General features: G+C 37.6%; 1 protein-coding gene across 1 annotated transcript; it reads left to right on the forward strand.

Annotated features, from left to right (window-relative positions):
* Positions 1-998: 998 nt before the first annotated feature.
* fsd1 (fibronectin type III and SPRY domain containing 1) lies at positions 999-20780 on the forward strand. The gene is made up of 13 exons (XM_026927927.3): positions 999-1288; positions 3933-4028; positions 5601-5732; positions 7823-7924; positions 9117-9139; positions 11055-11176; positions 12410-12619; positions 12779-12877; positions 13514-13667; positions 14401-14483; positions 14736-14987; positions 17007-17095; positions 18534-20780. Exons 1-13 carry the CDS (start codon positions 1274-1276, stop codon positions 18642-18644), a joined length of 1488 nt encoding a protein of 495 aa, XP_026783728.3. The 5' UTR covers positions 999-1273; the 3' UTR covers positions 18645-20780.
* The last annotated feature ends 12 nt before the right edge of the window (positions 20781-20792 follow it).

Below are 20792 nucleotides of genomic sequence, written 5' to 3' on the forward strand. Positions count from 1 at the left end.
GCTTCTAAACTCCTCCCAATTCCATAATCACCATGGCTACAGCTTCTAAACTCCTCCCAATTCCATAATCACCATGGCTACAGCTTCTAAACTCCTCCCAATTCCATAATCTAAGCTTAAGTTTCTAAGCCCCGCCCACTCTCAGTCGTTGTGCTTGTGTTGGTTTCCATCTCTCAGCTTTCCACATAAAGCCTTTAACAGTATATCTACTGATAATTTAGCCAGAATTTATATTTTTATCATTGTACTACACGTTACACTGTAAACTATTGATTATTTATGTTTGACAAATGTGATATGTTTCAGATTATATTATATATATCCTGTGTGGTGGGAAGAAAAAAAAGTATATGTATACTTATTATTAAACAAAATAGTAAGGAATATTTTCTGACAAAACGTCGTTGTCTTCATATTACTATTATATTATAACTACTTTGGAAAAGTGGAGAAATAAAAACTTTAAAACGTGATGATAGGATTAGAGTTAAGGCATGAAAAACCTGAGTACCCAGCATGCACCGCGCATGGGCACAATTTTTTGCGCCACTCATTAGATTTATCGGTATTTTTACAATATACTTTAAAGGTGTTTTGAGTAATTTCTGGTGTTTAATTTATTTACTATACAATTCCTTTTGTGAATTTCACAGTGTAGCCATTTTTGATTATTGTAGTCCGGACACGTTTTAAAAACTACAACTCCCATAAATACTCGTTTCAGCTATGTGGCTAATCTTCGCTAACTATTAAGCTAGTTCGAACATAGCAGCCAAGAGTCTCTTTTTTGGATGTTGTTTGCATTTACGAAGTTAGAACATCTTTTGGTTATTTAGATAAGTAACTAGCTAAATCGATATGAAAAGTTTTTCTTATTAAAAAAAGGCCTAGCTGGTTAGCCATGGGTTGTGCAGCTGAAAGTACCCGGATGAAATGCTCGTGTCTGATTGGCTCAGACGACGCCTGGCGTTGCTATGCGACTACGAAACGATTCTTTTCACTATCACATTCATTTTTATACATATTTATAAATAAAAATGTATAAAAATGTTTCGGTTTATAAATCAAATTCGATTATAGCATTGGTTCGTTTTTTTAAGTCGAATTGAAAATGTACTTCCGGTACCGTCGATGACGTAATCCCGCACCTCGGAGCTCTGTGCTGTATAACAGCATCATCAGTACTGAAGCAGCTCTGCAGGATCTGGGAGAAAAATAAATAAACAAATAAAGAAGATTAAAGCGTCGGACGCAGGAGTCACGGTGCTGCGACATGGACGAGCAAAAGGTGAGAGAGAGGAGATTCAAAGAGCTCATGATGTTTTGAAGATAACAAAGAAAGCAAGCGGAGTTGATGCATGAGGCTCTCCAGCTTTATTATCACTGCAGCCGCCCATCAGGACAGGACACAAGGACACAAAGTAAAGTCTTTACCAGGAGGAAAAAAATCTGAAAATACTGATTATATACAAATTAAAACACTTTAAATTTTATTTTAAGTTATACAGCAGCAGCAGCAGGTGCATGTCAGAAGCAGGGGTTTATATACAGTCTTACTGGCTCATGCACCTGCTGTAGATTTATTTATAGTCTTATTTATATTTAGGCCAATCTGTACTTTTATATAATGTGCATCATCATATCATAGTGTACCTTTATTGCTTATTACAGTCTGGATGTTATGTTCAAGACCCTAAAGCAGTCCTGTGTGTGAGCTCAGGGAGATCAGGGCGTGGAGGAGCATCATCCCTGCACATAAAGCTTTAAAGAACATTTCCACCCTTATAGAGACTTAGAGAGACTGTTCTGCATGCAGTCAAAGCTTTTTTACATCATTTATAATCTGTTTTATTCCCTCCAAACCTAATACATGTTTGCTGAAAAGTGTCTCTAGTTGGTCAGACACTTGTTTGGAAGCTGATTTTGGTAATTGGTCAATAAATTGGTCATTTTGTCTTTTGAAGTGGACAAACTATTAACATTAACATCACAGCTGTTTCTCTAAACCTCTAAAGCTGAGCTCCAATAGGCAAAATGCTTCTGAAATTATAAATGAACATCTTCTACAGCAGATCCTAGACATCTTTAAGCTAATTTGTTCATATCGTGTATTACAGATCTTACAGTAGTTAGGAGAATCATCTTGATTTGGACTTTAGAGGTCACGTGCGTGGGAATTAAGAGCTTCAAAAGTAGTTTTTCAGGTTCTTCAGTTGGTCTGTAGTTTCCCTTTCAGAAAGGGGCACAATCTAGAACCATTAACCGAATCAAAAGAACCCTTTAGGAACCTGGGTTTGAGATGTTTCTCAAGATTGAAGATTTTTATTTGTCATATACATAGTTATATACAGTATATAACTTGCAGTGAAATGAAAACCTGACCTGCTCCTCTTTTTCTGCACTGTACCTTACTTTTAAAATGTGCTTGTGATAAACAAATCTGCCAAAATGACTTTAAATACTTTACAATTTCAAAATCTTCAAAACATCCTATGAATCTAAATGTGAAGACGCTTATACAGTTTGTTTATTCCACACTAAAATAGCTATCTGTAATACAGCAGCACACATCAGATCTACTCAAGTTCTTATTACTGAAGTTCCACCTCAGAAGATGTTCTCCTGGATTAAATAAGGAGTGCTGATTCAGGCCACGCCAATAAACCGCTCCTAAATCCAGCTGGGTTTTCATTTAATGTCTTTGGTGAACGTTTTTCTTTAGTCCAGCTGTTTTGTGAAAGATTTTTGTGTCGCGCCTTTTTGTGCATTTCACAAAGCCGTGGCAGAAAAATTTTAAACCAGTTTACGTGTCCAAAACATTTTTTTGTGCTCAATTATAAGGATTTTCTTTCCTTCTTAAAAAAAGATGGCTTTTTAAAAAAGGCTTTACAGTTTACTCAGTAATTTGGTGCATGATTGTTTGCACTGGTAGAGGAAGTAATATAATAATTTTCCTAATCAGATCACCTCTAAAGCTGAACCACTGGGTATAGTGCTTATTAAATTCTTGAATTCTTGCTCATGTTGGTGCACAGGGATAGTGGGTGTAAATGAGCTCTCCTTCTCTTTCAAGAAAAAAATCCTGAAAAACGCTTAAAGCAGATTATACTGGATTTTTGTGGCAATGAGTGCAACAGCACCGCAAATGTTCTGAAAAGAAAACCACACAGAATTGTATGAAGCAGCGAGACGTGGGGCTGGGGCTGATTTCTTTCTCACTCAGACTGTAGAATCATTCAGCCAATCAGTGTCAGTCGTGTCAGGGGTCTCACACAGAGGGACACGCCCCTAGATTTGATCTGCGTTTGCACTGATATTTTTCATAACGCATCCGTGACACGCCATCAGCAGTGATCGAGAAGCTGCATATGAAATCATGAGCAGGAATGAGGTGGATTATTTACTCTAACATCTGTTTTTTTAAAAAAAATAAATAAATGTAGCTACACTAAACTAACATTGAGACAAAAAGACAGACGACAGAAGCGTTCAGTCTGGTTTGGACAGAAGATCTGGCTAACAGCGAACGCAACTTTTTGTTTACCGTGCTCGCTATGTGGAAAGAGACACGGCATGTAAAAACACACCAATCAGGAATGGTATTGCGTATAAATATTTCAGTGAGTGTGTTCCTGTGTGTATGCGATGTAGTTATGCTTATTTTGAAACGCCATGCTAAAATCGTCAGCCATAATGGTTATGTAATTGTAGCAGTAAAAAAAAAAACCATCCCATCCCATTTAATATCGTCACAAGCCGTCACTGTCGATGCAACTGTCATTCTTTTCCTAATTGCATCTGACTTTGTAAATCTCAGTATCCTTCAATTCAGAACTCTTCGAGTTTCTTCAGGCTCCATCTTATGAAACCGAACAGGTCGCATTTCCCAGAGTCACTGTGTGTGGGTGTTATTTTATGCGTGTGTGTTTCAGGAGTCTCTCCAAAAGATCGTCAACACATTGGCGCTGAAAAATGAGGAGATCCAGAACTTCATCTGCTGCCTGAAGCAAAATCTGCAGAACCTGGAGGTACGTTGCACTGAGGGGGAAAAAAAGACACCAAAGTGTACAAAGTCACGTCACTGGTAATGTTTTGTGTGCTCTTTCAGATTGAGGACCTGGAGGAGGATACACAGCGTGTCCCAAAAGTCTCCATACATACAGGAAATTTTTAGCAAAATGTAACTTTATTTACAAAACATCCTCTACATGATTGCCATGTCTTTGTAATCAGACACTGAGTCGTCTCTCCCACTCATGATGAACTTGTGTTAAGACGTTCCGCAAGTATGAAAAATTTTGGAAGACATTTTGCTAAAAAATGTTAATTTCTTTTGGGACATCCTGTAACATACTTTTAAAATTCATTTAAGGAACATAATTAAAGCTTCATCAACTCGTTTTTATGCTGAAATCTGGTTTTCCAGCAAACAGTTAGGCCAAATCACTAACACCAACTCACAAGTCCTTTTACCAATTTAGATCTATAATTTAAATGTGAACAAATGATTAAACAATGTGAATAAAGGCTATAAACACATAACAAGGCTCTTTTACCCAAAGATTTAGGAAAACACTTACTGTTAGGTGAATAAAACTAGAAAATAGTATCTTAAACATGAAAATGTGGATCTTTTTGCCCTATAATTAGTGCTGGGCAATATCATGATATAATATCAATATTGTGATTAAATTATATCACAACCCACCTTTCTGAGATATCATGGATGTCGTGATATCTTACTATAACATTTTTTATTTCAATAATTACAAACTTATTGGAAGCAGTTGATCTGATGTTAAACTTTGTACTGAAGCTTTAATTTTTTTCCTTCCTTTTTTAGTGTTAATTTATTTTTGTAGACATCAAATAAAATTATTATTATTATTATTATTATTATTATTAAACCCAGGTTTTTTAATGAAACTGCTGTTTTGCTGGAAATTTCTTCACAAACGCATATATTGAGATACATATTTGTATCGTAGGAATGTCTTAGAGAACCATGATGTGATATTTTTGTCATAATATCATCCCTATCTAGAGTATATAATATTTAAACATAAAAAAATTTAAACAGGACCCAAACTGTGAAATGTTCTCACAGCCTGGTTAAGCACCTCTGCTGTACTGTTGGACCTCGTTTATCAAAAGATTCCTTCATACTCATGTTTGTATGTGGATAAACGCCAATCATCAGATGTAAATCACCACGGCATATTCAGCCACGCCCACAAAACTCAACTATAAATGTCAAACAAGTACATGTACAATACATGCTGTTAATCAAAACTAATCAACTTCAAGCTGGTAAAAGTAAAGCTGCTTTATCACACCACCCGGTCGTTGATTATTTTCCTTAACAACATGACACAGAGTATCTTAGTCCTTACTTAAATCATATTGTACAGTGTATTACCTCACTGATGTGATGAATGAGGTGCAGAAAACTGTCGAGTCCAGCACTCTCAACTTGGTAGTAAAGAGACATCAAGCTTGATCAATGCCTGGCTCGAGCCAAAGCTGTTCTCACCGGCTGTGTGTGTGCGTGTGTGTGCGTGTGTGTGCGTGTGTGTGTGTGTGTGTGTGTGTGTGTGTAGGCGAACTCCACCCGTGTTCAGGAGGATCTGGAGTCGGAGTTCAGCTCTCTGCATGCTGTTCTGGACGAGCTGAAGGAGGGAATGATGACCCGAATCAAACAGGAGCGAGCCAGTCGCACGTATGAGCTACAGGTGAGGACTGTTTTCTCTTCTTTAACTCAAATAAAGCTTAAAAATCAACCAAAACCTGTTTTAAACATTTTTTCTTCTGTTAAATAATACATTTCCCTGCATGATGACTCCACAAAAAACATCACTAGACAGCAGAAAAAGGCACAGAAGTCTCTGCACATTTCTGCTGATCAATAAATCCAGATTTTATGAATATGCAAATTGGAAATGCCCTTCACCCTACAGGCCCCGCCCCCTTTTACTGATATTGGATTTACTCAATTTGCATATTCGAATCTGATGTTATATAAAGTTCAATAGCAGGCTGCTATGCTACTTTGTGTGTGTGTGTGTGTGTGTGTGTGTGTGCGCATCCTTGAACAGTGTAGATTCGGATATAGATTGAGAGGTTTGACTGGTACACAAGCCACGCCTCCTTCACTGTGACTGACAGGCATGAAGGCCACAGCCACTTTACTGGGACTGATGTACACTTAGGACACGCCTACATCATTTTACTGACAGACACCAAGGCCACGCCTCCTCCTTCTTCTTCACTGTGACTGACACACAGACTCCTTCGTTGGTACGGATGGACACAGAGGCCACGCCCATTGTGGCCTTCATTGTGACATACAGAGGCCACGCCTCCTCCGCCTGCACCGTGACTTAAACTCGAGCCGTATTGTAAATAGTGAGACCGATACACCTAGTTCTAATGGTGAACCTTTACACCCGACTTAAAAGGAACAATAAATACGTGGTGGTGTTTCTCATTCAGTAAAAATTTATCATAAGTACACGTGTGCGTGTGTGTGTGTGTGTGCGTGTACGTGTGTGTGTGTGCATGTGTGTTTTTGTGTTTGCTTTGTTCATGTATCACTGAATTAAGCAGCTTCTGATTAGATTTTTAAAAGCAGTTCTGATAATGGTGTAGCTAATGAATTCATCATGAATGGGTGTTTAGTATGCGCTTGTAGGAATGGACACACCTGGAGAGTGTGTGAGACGACTGCTCTCTCTCTCTCACACACACACACACACACACACAGTTGAACTGATCTTCAAGCATTTACACTCTGTTTCTGTATAGTCCTGCTTATGACCTTCAGTTTGAAATTCACACAAAGCTTGGATCTTGGTTCTTTGAATTGGTTCGATTGAATGTGTGTGTGTCTGTGTGATTTAAGAATTTATTATCGAACATAACATTGAACATAATTATAATTAATTTCTTTTTAGATCATATGGAATTCATGGTGCATTCTAATGCAACTTTATGAATTAAATTTATACTAATAAATTTAATTCATTCAACTAATAAATTTATGTTTTCATTTATGGGAGGTCTAACACACACTCCAGTCAGCATTTACATGGTTAACGGTAAGAGGACACTGTTGCTAGGCAACTGGAAAATTCGGCCACCTAGCAGAAGCTAGCTATCATGTAGCCGTTATGTCTTTATACAGACGAAATAAAGGTGCAACGACAGCAGAACAAGACAAAACTGTTCACATGATTACTGTTTTCCTCAGATGTGTTAGTAAATTAGTAAGATTTACTTGGTTTTTGGAGAAGTTTGAAAATTTTGGATACCACCAGAGTGCGCTGCTTGTCTAGAAACTTCATGTAATCACAGCGAATCATCTATAACAGCATCTGTTACAGCATGATAGTTTCCTGAGTGCTTGCTCCTTTAAATGAATTTTGCTCTGTATTGGATTTGTAGTGTATTTCAAATCAAATTCGTATCTAATAATTATCATCCAAAGCACAACTTGAAATACTGTAAAGATACGTTATTCCAGTATCTAAAAGTACTGGCAATCAATGCATTATTAAAAACTTGCAAAATTCTGGTCAGATTCTAATTAATGTTAGGAATTTCTTTAGATTTCACCCAAATGCAGTCAAAAAATAAAGCTATGAATATTCTAACCTCAAACTATCTTAGGCGCTCCTTGAGTACTCCTCAAATATAAGATACTTGCAGTGACATATTTCTGCCACAAATTTACACATTTTTTAATCTTCTTGGCCCACCGTACTTAACCAGTGATTAATACTGTGCAGGGATGAGTGTGTGTTTCTGCACCATGTTTCCTCAGAATCAGCTGAGCGCCTGTACGAAAGCTCTGGAGAGTTCTGAGGAGCTGCTGGAAGTGGCCAATCAGACGCTCTGCTCGTCTGAGACGGATGGCTTCAATCAGGTACGCGCCCACTCGGAATACGTCCGATTTCCGTCTGGGAATTTAGTGAAGATGTGTAGGATAGTGTGACTGAAAATAAAAATGACACCTGATGAGGAATATCTGAGTGGTCCGTGTACGTTATGTTCATTTTTTGTTTATAAAATTATTTAAAAAATTAAAATATTGACTCATTTAAAAAAAAAAAATAGTTTCTGCTTGTTTCGCAGCACAAAGTCTAGAAATCAAATATTCATGAATTCAGATATGGAAAAAATGCCCACTGCAGAAACATTTCAGCATGAACAGAGTTCACCTTAAAAATGTTGCCTGGCCTTTAGCTACTTAGCGAACGTTACTGGTCCAGTCACTCACTACCCCTGTTAATTGAAATGCTAGCTAACGTTAACTAACATCACAAAGCTTGTAATAAATGCACACAATAAATTTTCAGGAGATTTAGTTATTCTTAAATTCAGCACCTGGAAAATCCTGCTGTTTTTTCTTCTTCAGCCAGCATGTTGTCTTCTTTTACCGTCGCCATCGAACTACTTTTAATAACGATCAATATTAGCATTCAAGATCGTTCAGTAAATTGAAATGAAATGAGATGATGAAAAAGAAGCAAAGAAGAAATATGAAAGCTTTTCGTAATAATTATTATTTTAAAGCTATAAACTGTTTCGAACATCTTGTTTGCATTTTGAGACAAAAAACAAACAAACAAATGAACGCAATGTACCGGGACCCTGAGTCCATCCCTAAAAACATTCATATAAACATTAGTCTCTTCTTAAATAATGCACAGAATGTTATAAGTTTATTTCTATTTCATAAAGAATGTATTATTTTTACTATGACATGTGACAAATTTCCATTAACGTTTGAAAAATAGGAAGTGAAAACACTTCCTGATGAAGGACTCACGATCTGTTTGTGATCTGTTTGTGATTGTTTTTTTGTTTGTTTTTAAATATATTTTTATATTAAATATCAAATCCATTTTTTGTCATGCTCTGCTGCAGTAACATGGCCATGGCTTGAACATGACATAATTGTTGTAACAAAGTGCCGCTTGTTGCCGTCACCGCTCGTCTCTGCTGTCTCTGTGCTCGCAATGACTGACGTATTGTTTAATTCTTTCTCACTCTGTCTCTCCACCTCTCTGTCTTTCTCTCTTTTCCTTCTTTTTCTCCTCCTTCTCTGCTTTCAGGCGGCTAAAGACATAAAGGATAGGTACAGTACACCTGGAACACACCGAGTCTTTATCGAGTTTTATTTAAAGCACTGCACTGTTTGGTGTTTTCCCTCCTAAACTCTTAAAGAGGAACAGTCATGGTCTGAATTTATACCACATCACTGCTGAATCCTGGACCCTGATCGGTCAGAATGTATTGATTAATTCTCTATAACAGCAGCTCCGACAGTAGTGCGGCTGCAAATCACAGGTTTATATTAATGCTCTCGTTCTGATACGTTATCGTTTCTATAGTAACAACTCATTCACTGGGACTTATGGAAGGAGTCTCCAGTGTCAGCGCTTTGTAACAAACAGTCAGAGGTAAAGGTTTCTGACATCTTCAGGACAGAGGAGTTTACGCTTTGTGGTTTCTCTGTAACATGACACACTGCATTTTTTTTGTCTTATTAACTTCAAGAGGGGAAAAACAGAGGCTGGTGAGGGAACGACTGTGAACAGGAACTAACTTGTTTCACAGAAGTTACACAACATTAAATGTGACTATAAACAGATAAAATGTGTTGTTCTTTAATAAATGATTAAATTGTTGTGGTGTAAAGGGAATAAAACACTTCAGAACATGCTGTTATAGGAAAATAATCAACAACTGGGTTGTTACAGTAACTCTGCTTCACTGGTTATTTTACTGTCACAGCATGACATGGTGGACATCTGGTCCCAAGACTATAGAACAGCCTGACTGCTCCACTTTAAGTTAAAAATAAATGTATAAATTAAAAAAAAGGGAAAATGTAAAACTGTGCACTAGACTGCAGAATGTAGATAAGAATACAACCCACTCACCTTCATCATCATCATCATCATCATCATCAGTAGCAAGTGCTTTTCATTGTGTCTTATTCCTCCCCGTGTTCTTTTCCCTACATCACCACTTCCTGTCTCTTCATTCACTTTCTCTCATCTTAGTTTTTAGTGTAGTGGTTTTATGTGATTGTGTTGAAGCAGAGCACGTGAGCGGAGTTGAGCGCATTGTGCTGTCAGTAACACTCTTTATTTATTTATTTTTTTTTAACCAACGCTTTTTAAATTTGAGATGATTAATGTCTCAAAGTTGTATAAATATTAAAAAGGGCAGCATGCATCTAAAATTTGTGAATATATATATCAAAACCAACATGAATTCTCACTCGAGTGCTACAACCCCTGGATTTTGCACCTTTTCTGAAAGATGCCACAGCCTCGGTACGGTTCTTTAGTCAGGTGAGAACACAGCGATCACACTCGGGCCCGAGAGCGTCTGAGCGAGGTGAATCAGACGCAATCAGACTGTGTGTTTTTGATTCGTTTATTTATTTTTTGTTTTTCTGTAGATGTGAGCTGCTAAACTGAGCAAAAAACACAGATGTAGAGTTGTACAAGGATGTTTTCTACCCTACACGTACCTCACGTGATGTTTTGTTTTTGTTTTTTGTTTTTTTTGCTTTTTGGGTTATGTAATTATGTGCAGCGTGAAACCAAACCACATTCCAGACAAACCATAAGAATCAGTTTCACTCTGATCTGGACTTAATAAAAAGACTATTAGGTGTCAAAGCGCATGTACATGCTCATCATCAGTGAAAATTTAATAATGACTCATTGTATCACTCAACTGATATGTCAATCAGGTCTAATATTAATATTAAAAGGTGCTTTTGTGAAGTTTTTTAACTCTGTCATTGCCTGCTGGACAGCCACTCTGCTCACGTATGATGCTATTGGATCATGAAATAAGCTTCATTAAGTGATATGGAGTTATTATGGAAACTTATTCTGCTTTAATCCTCTCACATGCTCTGTGTTGTGGATCATCAGGATTTCTGTTCCGCATGATCATGTTTACTGAACGATATGTTAAAACTCATGTGTGTTATACTGTGCTAACTGTGTGTGTGTGTGTGTGTTGCGCAGTGTTACCATGGCCCCAGCCTTTCGCCTCTCTTTAAAAGCTAAAGCGAGTGACAGTATGAGTCACCTGATGGTGGACTTCACTCAGGAGCGCGAGGTGCTTCGGGCCATCAGATTCCTCCCAGGTCAGTTTCACACCACTCACACTGTTAGTACAGAAGTGGAAAAAAAAAAAAACCCCGCTCTCCATCACACTTTATCTAACAGTCAACATTATCCAACACTCACTAACGTTTTCTGTCAAAGACAAACACTCTCCATTAAAAAAAAAACACCCCAATATGTTTACATTTATATTTATTCATTTAGCAGACGCTTTTATCCAAAGCAACTTACAAATGAGGAAATACAGGCAAAGAGAACATGCAGTGCTACCACAGTGCTAGAGGAGCAAAGTGCACAGAGTAGAGGTGTAAGAGCCAGTGTATGTGTTGATTTTTTTTTTTTTTTGAGTGTGGACAAGTTAGGGCTTAGTTAAGTGTTCACAGAAGAGATGGTCTTTAACCGTTTTAATTCATCATCAGGCTTTATTTTTTAGAAGGAATATAAAACCCTTCAGTGCACTGCTATTAAATGAAAATCAGTGATGGGGTGGTGTGATGAAATTAGTGTTATTGCGTATGACCTTAGTTTGTGATGTCATGAAATAAGCTCGGTTGCATGAACCAATCGCATTCAGTATGCATATTGTTAAACGATAACAATGTGGTAACTGTAGCTATTCACCTAGCGAGCCTGTGTGTTAAGCTAGCCTGTTAGCTAACATAGCCGTTGTTAGTAATGAACAAAATTGTGGTTGTTATGGGAATGCTATATTTTGATAGATTTGGCTGCCGCTAATAAAATTACTGAGAGTATGATAAACCATATCCGACTTCCAAGACTCGGATACTGGATTCCAAGGACCTGTGATACATACAAGCTAGTTTAGTTTGTGAAAACAAAAGAGGTAAAAACTAGGTTTTCAGAAATATCCATAAACATGTGGACGGCTAAAGCAGCGGTCGGACCAAACGCAAATAAAAATTCACCCTCCCGGAAAGCCCATTCACCGAAAGGGAAAGGACGGGTACCCTCAGTTACCCTCAATTTGCTCTGACTTTGAGTTGAGCTCTGACCTGTGATTTTACTATGAATAACCAATCGAAGAAGTCAGGACTGCGGTTGGTTTATTTAAAAAAAAAAAAAAAAAAAAAAAGACTCTTGCTTTGCTGTTTTCTTACCATTTCTTATCAAAAACAAATAGCAGTTTCATCCACTGACATTTGCTAGAGGTGTTTGGGATATATTCATAGATCTGCGTATTATTCCGTATGATTAATAAACTCTCCCTTCGTCTGTTCTTTCTTCACCCGTAGTTCCTGCTACTCCAGAGATCCAGGAGTCTGAGTGTCAGGTGTATGATAACTCCGTCATGGTGCTGTGGACTTTACCGGAACCAGACTCTAAAATCGACCACTACATCCTGGAGTACCGGCGAACGAACCACGAGGGGCCTCCGCGCGCCCGGGAGGAGCATCCGTGGATGGTGGTGGAGGGGATTAAAGAGACGGAGTACACGCTCACAGGTAGAACGAAGGATATTATGGATATTTCTTTATCTTTCAACTCTGTGTGACACTGTTACTGAGTTACTGAGTAACATTCATGTGTTTTGTTTTGTTTTTTTTCCTCCCTTTTTGTATCTGGTCTGTGTGTAACGCTGGGGTTTGTGTGTGTTTGCGCAGGCCTTCGCTTCGACACGCGCTACATGACGTTTCGGGTGAAGGCGTGCAATAAGGCTGTAGCAGGAGAGTTCTCCGAGCTGGTTACTCTGGAGACACATGGTGAGACACACACACACACACACACACACACACACACAAGAACACACACACTTAAGGATTAATGAGGCAAACAGTTATTGACCGGTGCAAAACATCTGCACTGATGTGCCGTGAGCTGAACTGCTAGACAGCAAACACACTCCTGCAACAGTTTAACCAACTTTGGTTCGTGTGAGATTTATTTTTCCTTCAAAAAAATTCCTCAATCATTATGATAAATTTCACCCATAGTAAATTTTTATTTATATAGCGCACTTTCCTACACACAAATCTTTTTTATAGTATTAAACGGAAACAGCAGAGTAAAATAAAAATAGAAAAACTCCTGACCTAAAATAGAAAGCAAGTGGAAGAAAGTAATAGCTACTGTGTTAATACTGGTTATATGACTGACACTGACAGAGCCACATTATAACCCAACTGAGTTTGTTTTTATATTTTTTTCCTAATATCTTACCATACACTAATGTGAACCCAAACACACTAAATGTCTATAAATTACATTTCTATGTTTCTTTCCCTCTTAATTTTGTCAAAAGCGTGTGCAAAAGTTTACTCTCAGCTGTATCATTACGAAGCAAATATTTTTGTATTTTCAGCATTTTTATTTGTATCGTTTTCTCCTCTTCACTCCAGCGTTCGTGTTTAAGCTGGACGCGGGTTCAGCGCACCAGAACCTGAAGGTGGAGGACCTGAGCGTGGAGTGGGACAGCAGCGGGGGGAAAACCCCGATCCAGGACATCCGCAAGGAAAAGAACAGAACCAGCTCTCCTATGCACTCTCCGGCCAGGTCCGTCCCACTTCTCCTGCTCCAATCAGAATCGTCGAATCTCAGCGCATCGTTTCTTATTTCTTTTTACAAAAGACTGCTCTATCATATTGCACTGAAAAAGTAATATATATAAATATTACGATGAGAATATAAATATTGTGTCACATGCATCTTTCATACTTTTCTGAAGTGAAGAAACTAAAAGGAGAGGAAGAGAGAGTAGGGTGAGAAAATGGAGGAGAGGAGGTAGAGAAGGTTAAGAGGAAAAGAAGGAGTAAAGGGTGGAGGAGAAACAGGATAATGAGAAGGAGGCAAATAAGGTTGAGTGGATGGAAGAAGAGGAATAGAAGAAGAAGAAGAAAAAACACAAGGAACACAAAAAGTAAAGGAGAAGAAGGTGGAGGAGGTGAAGAGAAACAAGGGAGAAACAATGACATGTTGAAGGAAAAGAAAAAGAAAGAGGAAAAGGGTAGATGAGAAGGTGATGAAAGTGAAAGAAGAAAGTAGGGTTGAGAAAAAGAAGAGGAGGAGAAAGAAAAAAATATATATTTCAGAAGGAGAGACAAATATCCTTTCGTTTATTCAGGGCCTTTAGACAATATTGCATAAGGTGATGTATTATAATCTAATTCTTCTGTGTTATATGTTGTGTATTATGTTCATTGTTTTTGGAGGCGATTGTGCTTTTGGGAAAACTCGCCTCTGTCTGCGTACACTGCTGAGGTGTATTAATGTGTGTTTGTCTCCGCAGGACGGCCATGATGTCTCCGAAGAGAGCGCCTTCAGCCCGGGTGGGTCGAGACCGCTTCACGGCCGAGTCCTACACTGTTCTGGGTGAGTGTGAAGGAGAAATAACATCATTTAGAGAGAATAAAGACTTCTGGTGAAACTGTTAATGCTGATATCAGCTTTATAGTAGCTTTTACTGCGTTCTGTGTTCATCTTTGGAAGCCCAGATTTTTCCTTCTGTTATTGTTTGTGTAAAAGTTCTTGTTCTTGGGCTTTAGTGGATAAAAGTGGAAGCTGTTGTATTGATTTAACATGACAGAAAGATCGGTGTATCTCACTGTGATTTCTCACACGCAGGTGACACCATGATCGATTCAGGGCAGCACTACTGGGAGGTTCGGTTCGATAAAGAGAGCAAGGCGTTTGCTGCGGGCGTGGCACTGCGTTCTCTCGGCCGATTCGATCAGCTCGGGAAGAGCAGCGCCTCCTGGTGCATCCATCTGAACAACTGGCTCCAGCAGAGCCTCAGCGCCAAGCACAACAACAAGGCCCGCACGCTGGACTGCCCCATCCCCGAGCGCATGGGCATCTACTGCAACTACGACGAGGGTGAGGACACCAGATAAACGTCTGTTTCAAACATAGGAGTAAAAGCTGAAACAGTTTTCCACAGTCCTGTTGAATTCTGGATTTTGATTATCAGAAGGTTTGATTTAATTTTCTATAACAGCAGCTCTGACAGGAGACAATAGTATTATTATTAATACATCCTTTCTAATACGTTATCTTTTCTATAGTATAGTATGTTTATTTAACATTTTATGGAAGGAGTCTCCAGTGTCAGAGGTAGAACTGTAACATGAAGTTTTCTGACATCTTCAGGACGTCAGGATTTTTACCCTTTTTTGGTTTCTTGGTAACATTACGAGCTGCAATTTTTTCGTCTTATTAACTTCAAGAGAGAGAAAAAAGAGAGGCTGTGGCTGTTGTGTAGATGTTCTACAACATTGTACAGTATGTAGCTATAAACTGATCATAAATACAAATCATTATCTAATTAATTAAATTGTAATCGTTGGCAAATAGCTGTAATATACGTGGAATAAAACCCTTTGGGACGTGCTGTTATAGGAAAATAATCAAATCCCCAAGTTTTATTCCTTATATAATAAACTGTTTAGTAAAAATATAGGTTAGACATGTGTATAATAAAATGTCTACCGGGATGGGCCGAGTATTTGTAGTAGTAATAATAATAGTATAATGTAGTAACAGTATTAGGACTGACCAAGCACATGTGGGATTTACTGCAACTATGACAAGGGTGTTGCATATTTATGTTAATATTTATGGATTCTTTTTTCATTTCTATGAAATTGAAGCTTATATTTAGCAATAAAGATATCAGTATTCTAGTTGTAACTTGAGTCTGTATCATTTTAACGGTAGATAAAGGAATCAGGTCAGTTGTAGTCAATGAAGAGGATTAAAGGGTCTCATTACAAATAAAAAAAAATAACAGTAATACAGTACTAAGTAATAAAGTACTAAGAATGAAGTAGTATTGAAAATAAGGGCTTCGTTTTGCAAAATAATGATAAAAAGTGATGGATTTTATAGGCAAGGCAAGTTTATTTATATATTTTTATGCACAAAGGCAATTCAAAATGCTTTAATTATCCAAGAACAAAATAAAAGAAGAAATAAAAGGCATAAATTTTATATATACAGTACTGAGCAGAAGTCTTAGGCACATGCAAAGAAATGCTGTAGAGTAAAGACGCCTTCAAAAATAATGAAACTAAATGTTTCTACATTTAAAAAAAATACTATAAAGAGCATTAAACAATAATGAAACAAAGTCAATATTTGGTGGGATGATCCTTTGCTTTTTAATAAAATAAAGCAGTATCTGAGGTGCAGTGTGTGCAGTTTTATAAGGAAATGAGCTGTAAGTGTTACTGAGCATCTTGCAGAAGTAGCCACAGTTCTTCTGGAGACTTTGACTGTCAACTCGCTTCTTATTTCTGCAGCGAAACCCAGCAGCCTTCATTATGTTTTTATCTGAAAAGTGTCTCTTATGGAATCTGCTGCTTTCTTTACTGACATACAAACATTTTTCTGTAACGTTTCATTTTGTTCTGGAAAACTAATGTTTGGAATCTAAAATGTTTTTGTACTGAATCAATAATGTAGAAGTCAGAAAATAAAAATCTGTAAGAAAGTTTATACTTAAAAAAAATAATAAAAATAAAAAAATAGGGTGCCTAAGACTTTTGCACAGTACTGTGTACATGTATGTTATAAATGTTAAAATTAATTATAATTAATTATATATATAATTAATTCAAAAGAAGTAAAAGTGTAGGTAGAAAATGTTTACCTGTCAAAGGCATGTGAAAAGAGAAGTGTATAAAGTCTGTTCATTTTTTAATTTATCTCTACATACAACTGATTACTTTGATTATTAGAATTAATTGATAATTATACAACATTTTTATGTATTCTCACATATGTGTATATGTGTAATGTGTATTCTTTAATCAGAATTCATGCCTTTTACATTCTGCGTGAATGGAAATTCCCCTTACGTCATTTCTTAAACATGCTGACTTTTTGTCCTTTCAGGCACATTGTCTTTCTACAACGCCAAAACCAAAACACTCATGCATACTTTTAGGACCAAGTTCCAGCAGCCGGTTATTCCAGCTTTTATGGTAAGCCACTGCAAAACTGTCTTCCGGAAAATACATTTACGTATCTGTGGGTGATTGACATGAAACCCGAGTGAAATATCAGGAAATTGTCACTTGAAACTTAATACCATAAAAGGTAAAAATGATTAAATGACGCATAACTTATGTTTGTCAAACTACAACAAACTTTCTCTGGAAATGTGTACAAATTCAAAGGAGAGAATTCATATTAATATAGCTGTAATAAAAGATAATTCTAACCCAAACCTTAACATTTGTAATATTAATACAATTAAGCTAAGCAAATTGTTACATATTCGTAAATATTATATCATAGTCTTAGTACAGAGCTTGTATTTTTCTCCAGAACAGGAGCTATTGCGGTTGAACTTCCGTACTGAACATCACTGTGTGCTCAAATGGAAACTAATAACAAACCCTCGTTCTTGAGAATTAAAAAAAAAAATCTCTAATTGCTAAAGCCGCTAAAGTCAAACATGTCTGCAATGCTGTTGTTTTCACGCAAATTCAAAAATTCAAGTCAAAAAAGTAACGTTCACACTAGTAAGCAACAAAGCGGCTGTTCATTTTCCATGTACGTGAGCAACAATAAGCCGCGATTTCAGCGACATTTGCATTGAGATTTTCTTTTTTCTTTTTTTTTTTTAGTTATGGTGCTCTAAAGGTAAAAAATCCAAACGATTGCCTTGAACGATTCCTTGGATCAGTCGTATGCCATGTGTGGTCCGACTTTTCTTCAGTTCCCTGCTCAAAACTTTAGTTCCTACCTAAAATTAGTTCTCATTTACTGTTTGATGCGCCAAGTAGAAAAACTTGAAACTGATACTTCCTTCCAAGAAAAATAAAGCTCGGAAGGAAATGGCAGAGATTCTTGGTCCTTCTGGTTAGTGTATGTAGCTAGTACGGTTAGTATTAACCTGCTTTGCTAGTCTAATTTGAGAATGTAACTAGTATGACGCCAAGCATGTAACATGTAAATTTAAAAAACCTGTTTTCACACTGATTAGTGCGTAATTTAATTTGTGTTTAAATAGTTACGCCCACAAGTGACATCAGTAGCCATTACTACACTCGCATAAGAGACAAACTAGAAGTGGCACGATGGAATTCGTAAGGATTACTTTTTTGTTGAAAGTGTGAAATTGTTGTGCGCAGGTGGTTTAAAACGATATGTTAAGGTTGACGTCATATTTGCACAATGAAGCAAAAAGAACAACTTCAGTCTTAATGTTCAAAACGTTCAAAAGAATTTGGGAACAATAGTTCCTGAAAGGGTTCCTGTACCTCTGTGGAAATGTGCCTGTTTTTACTCCAGAACCTTCCACAATAATTTCACGTGACTGTAACGAGGTTTAAATTCTAGTCTGAAGATATTTTTGTTCATAACGAATGTGTTAAAGATTTTTCTTAACGTTTCGTGCGTTGCGACTGTGTGTAGGTGTGGAATGGGAGTTTCTCGGTTCAGACGGGTCTGCAGGTTCCTACCATAGTGCAGTGCGGCCAGAAAAGGAACAGCAACGCCAGCAGCTCCAACGCCAGCCTTACCTAGACCTCCACTCGTCCTCCTCCACCCGTCTTCCTCCACTGCTTTATAGAACTGTCGCCTGTCACTCGGGCTCTTAGTGGCAGCGGAAATTTCCCACATTTTTACCCCAGTGTTTGGAAATGGAGAGGAAAAAAAGAGAGAAGCACCAGCTCTCTGTGCCTTTCAGCTTTCTCATTTCATCCATGAACATGTGAGATTTACACACAGCAGTATGACTGTAATTAAGTTGCTTGGTTCTGTCAAGTCTTTTTTTTTTGTCACTGATAAAAGTGAGGTGACATTTAGGCTGTTTAAGACTTGAAATGTTCTCACGTGTACAAATGAAATAATCTTTGTGTATGTGAGAGGTAAAGTGATGCTCACATTCATCTTATGTGTGAGGTGAATTTGAAAATGTTTTATGTATACATGAGAGAGTTCGTGGGTATATGTGCGGTAAAATTTTGAACGAGGGTTTCTGTGTGAATGCGAGAGCATTTTGTCGGCATATGTAAGGTGAAATTAAGTGTGAGTTTTTTGTGCAAATACAAGTGCATTTTGTGGGTGAATCTGAGGTATAATTGTGAATTTGAGTCTTTTTTGTGAATGTGCGAGCATTTCTGGGCATAATTGGGGTCAGATGGTGAATGTGAGAGCATTTTGTTGGGTATACGTGAGGGGAAAATTGTGAATGCGAGTGTTTTTGTATGAAAGCGAGAGCATTTTGTAGGTGTGAGATAAAATTATGAGAATGTGAGTGTTTTTGTGTGAATGTGTGAGTATTTTGTGGGTATATTTGGGGTAAAATTGCAAATGTGAAAGTATTTTGTGGGCCTGTGTGAGGTAAAATCGCGAATACAAGTGTTTTGTGTGAATGCGAGAGCAACTTATGGGTACATGTTTGAAATAAATGCTCTCATATACACAATTCTATGTGTATGAAAGGTAAATGTGAGTGTGAGAGCATTTTATGTATTTGTAAGGACATTTTGTGGGTGTGTGACGGATAAATTCAACAGCCTGAATGCCACCTCATAGCAAACCAAAATATTATGTATGTTTGTTCTATTCCTTTTCTTTTTTTTTTGATGAGTTCCTTGTGTCAGCTCGGCCATTTAATCCACTTCAGTCGTCTGTCTTGTTTGGCTTTGTTTTAACGCATTTTCGCACTGAATGTCTCTGATCATAGGCGTCTAATTCTGCTGAATGCTTCTCAAGTAAAATCTGTGTTATATTCAGAACCAGTTTAGTACACTAACTTAATACTAGTAGTAAAACACTTCGTATAGAATATATACAACATTGCTGTGCCAGCAGAAGTCCACGTGGAGGGGGGAAAGGACTACACGAGACGAAAAGTGTGTGCGCGTGTGTGTGTGTGTGTGTGTGTGTGTGTGTGTGTGTGTGTGTGTGTGTGAGTGAGAGAGAGAGATGATGTACCATAGTGTATTGCTGCGTTTGTAATGTTTCTACGCTTTCGACAAACAGGTCGTACTTGTTTTTGTTGCACACAGATGTGTAGGACAAAGGAGAAAATTCCAGTTACCTCCACAAATATGTACAATATTTTATCATGTTTTCGGATTACGTGCACGATGACCATGTTACTAAATATTACTCTTTATTCTCGCTAACGCCCTACTGCAATTTGCTATATATCTCTGTATATAAGCCTTTACTGCTTTTATGCTGAAACTGTAGTATTATAACAGACTGCAAAGTCTTCGATTTTCCCACGTTGTAATCCTGTGCAAGATAATAAAACACTAAGACGGCCATTTGTGGTTGTGTTTTTGACAACCTTCATCCAAGTTACAGTTTTGAGCTAGCTAGCGATCAGAGATATGTTTACCTATTGCAGTAATGTTTTTTTCACGGCAACACCAGCTTGATTAATACCTTAATTTAGTGAATACAATGACAACCCGTCTGTGTAACGCTAACAGTCGTTCTCTCATCAGCCTCTCTTTTCTTTCTCTCTCTTGAAGTTAATGAGACAAACTGCAAAGTGTAAACTCCTCTGTCCTGAAAATGTCAGAAAACGTAGTTACAGCTTTAGCTCTGACTGTTACAAAGCGCTGACACTGGAGACTCCTTCCATAAATGTTAAATAAATATCATCTTACAGAAAACTTCACCAAAAGGCCGTGTGAATGAGCTGTTACTATAGAA

The sequence above is a fragment of the Pangasianodon hypophthalmus genome, chromosome 8 (genome assembly GCF_027358585.1).
Source record: "Pangasianodon hypophthalmus isolate fPanHyp1 chromosome 8, fPanHyp1.pri, whole genome shotgun sequence".
Lineage (NCBI taxonomy): Eukaryota > Metazoa > Chordata > Actinopteri > Siluriformes > Pangasiidae > Pangasianodon > Pangasianodon hypophthalmus.

Coding starts and splice junctions, on each gene's coding strand:
- fsd1 (XM_026927927.3), top strand. Junction 12,620..12,778: donor GACGGAGTACACGCTCACAG/GTAGAACGAAGG, acceptor GTGTTTGCGCAG/GCCTTCGCTTCGACACGCGC. Junction 17,096..18,533: donor CGGTTATTCCAGCTTTTATG/GTAAGCCACTGC, acceptor GACTGTGTGTAG/GTGTGGAATGGGAGTTTCTC.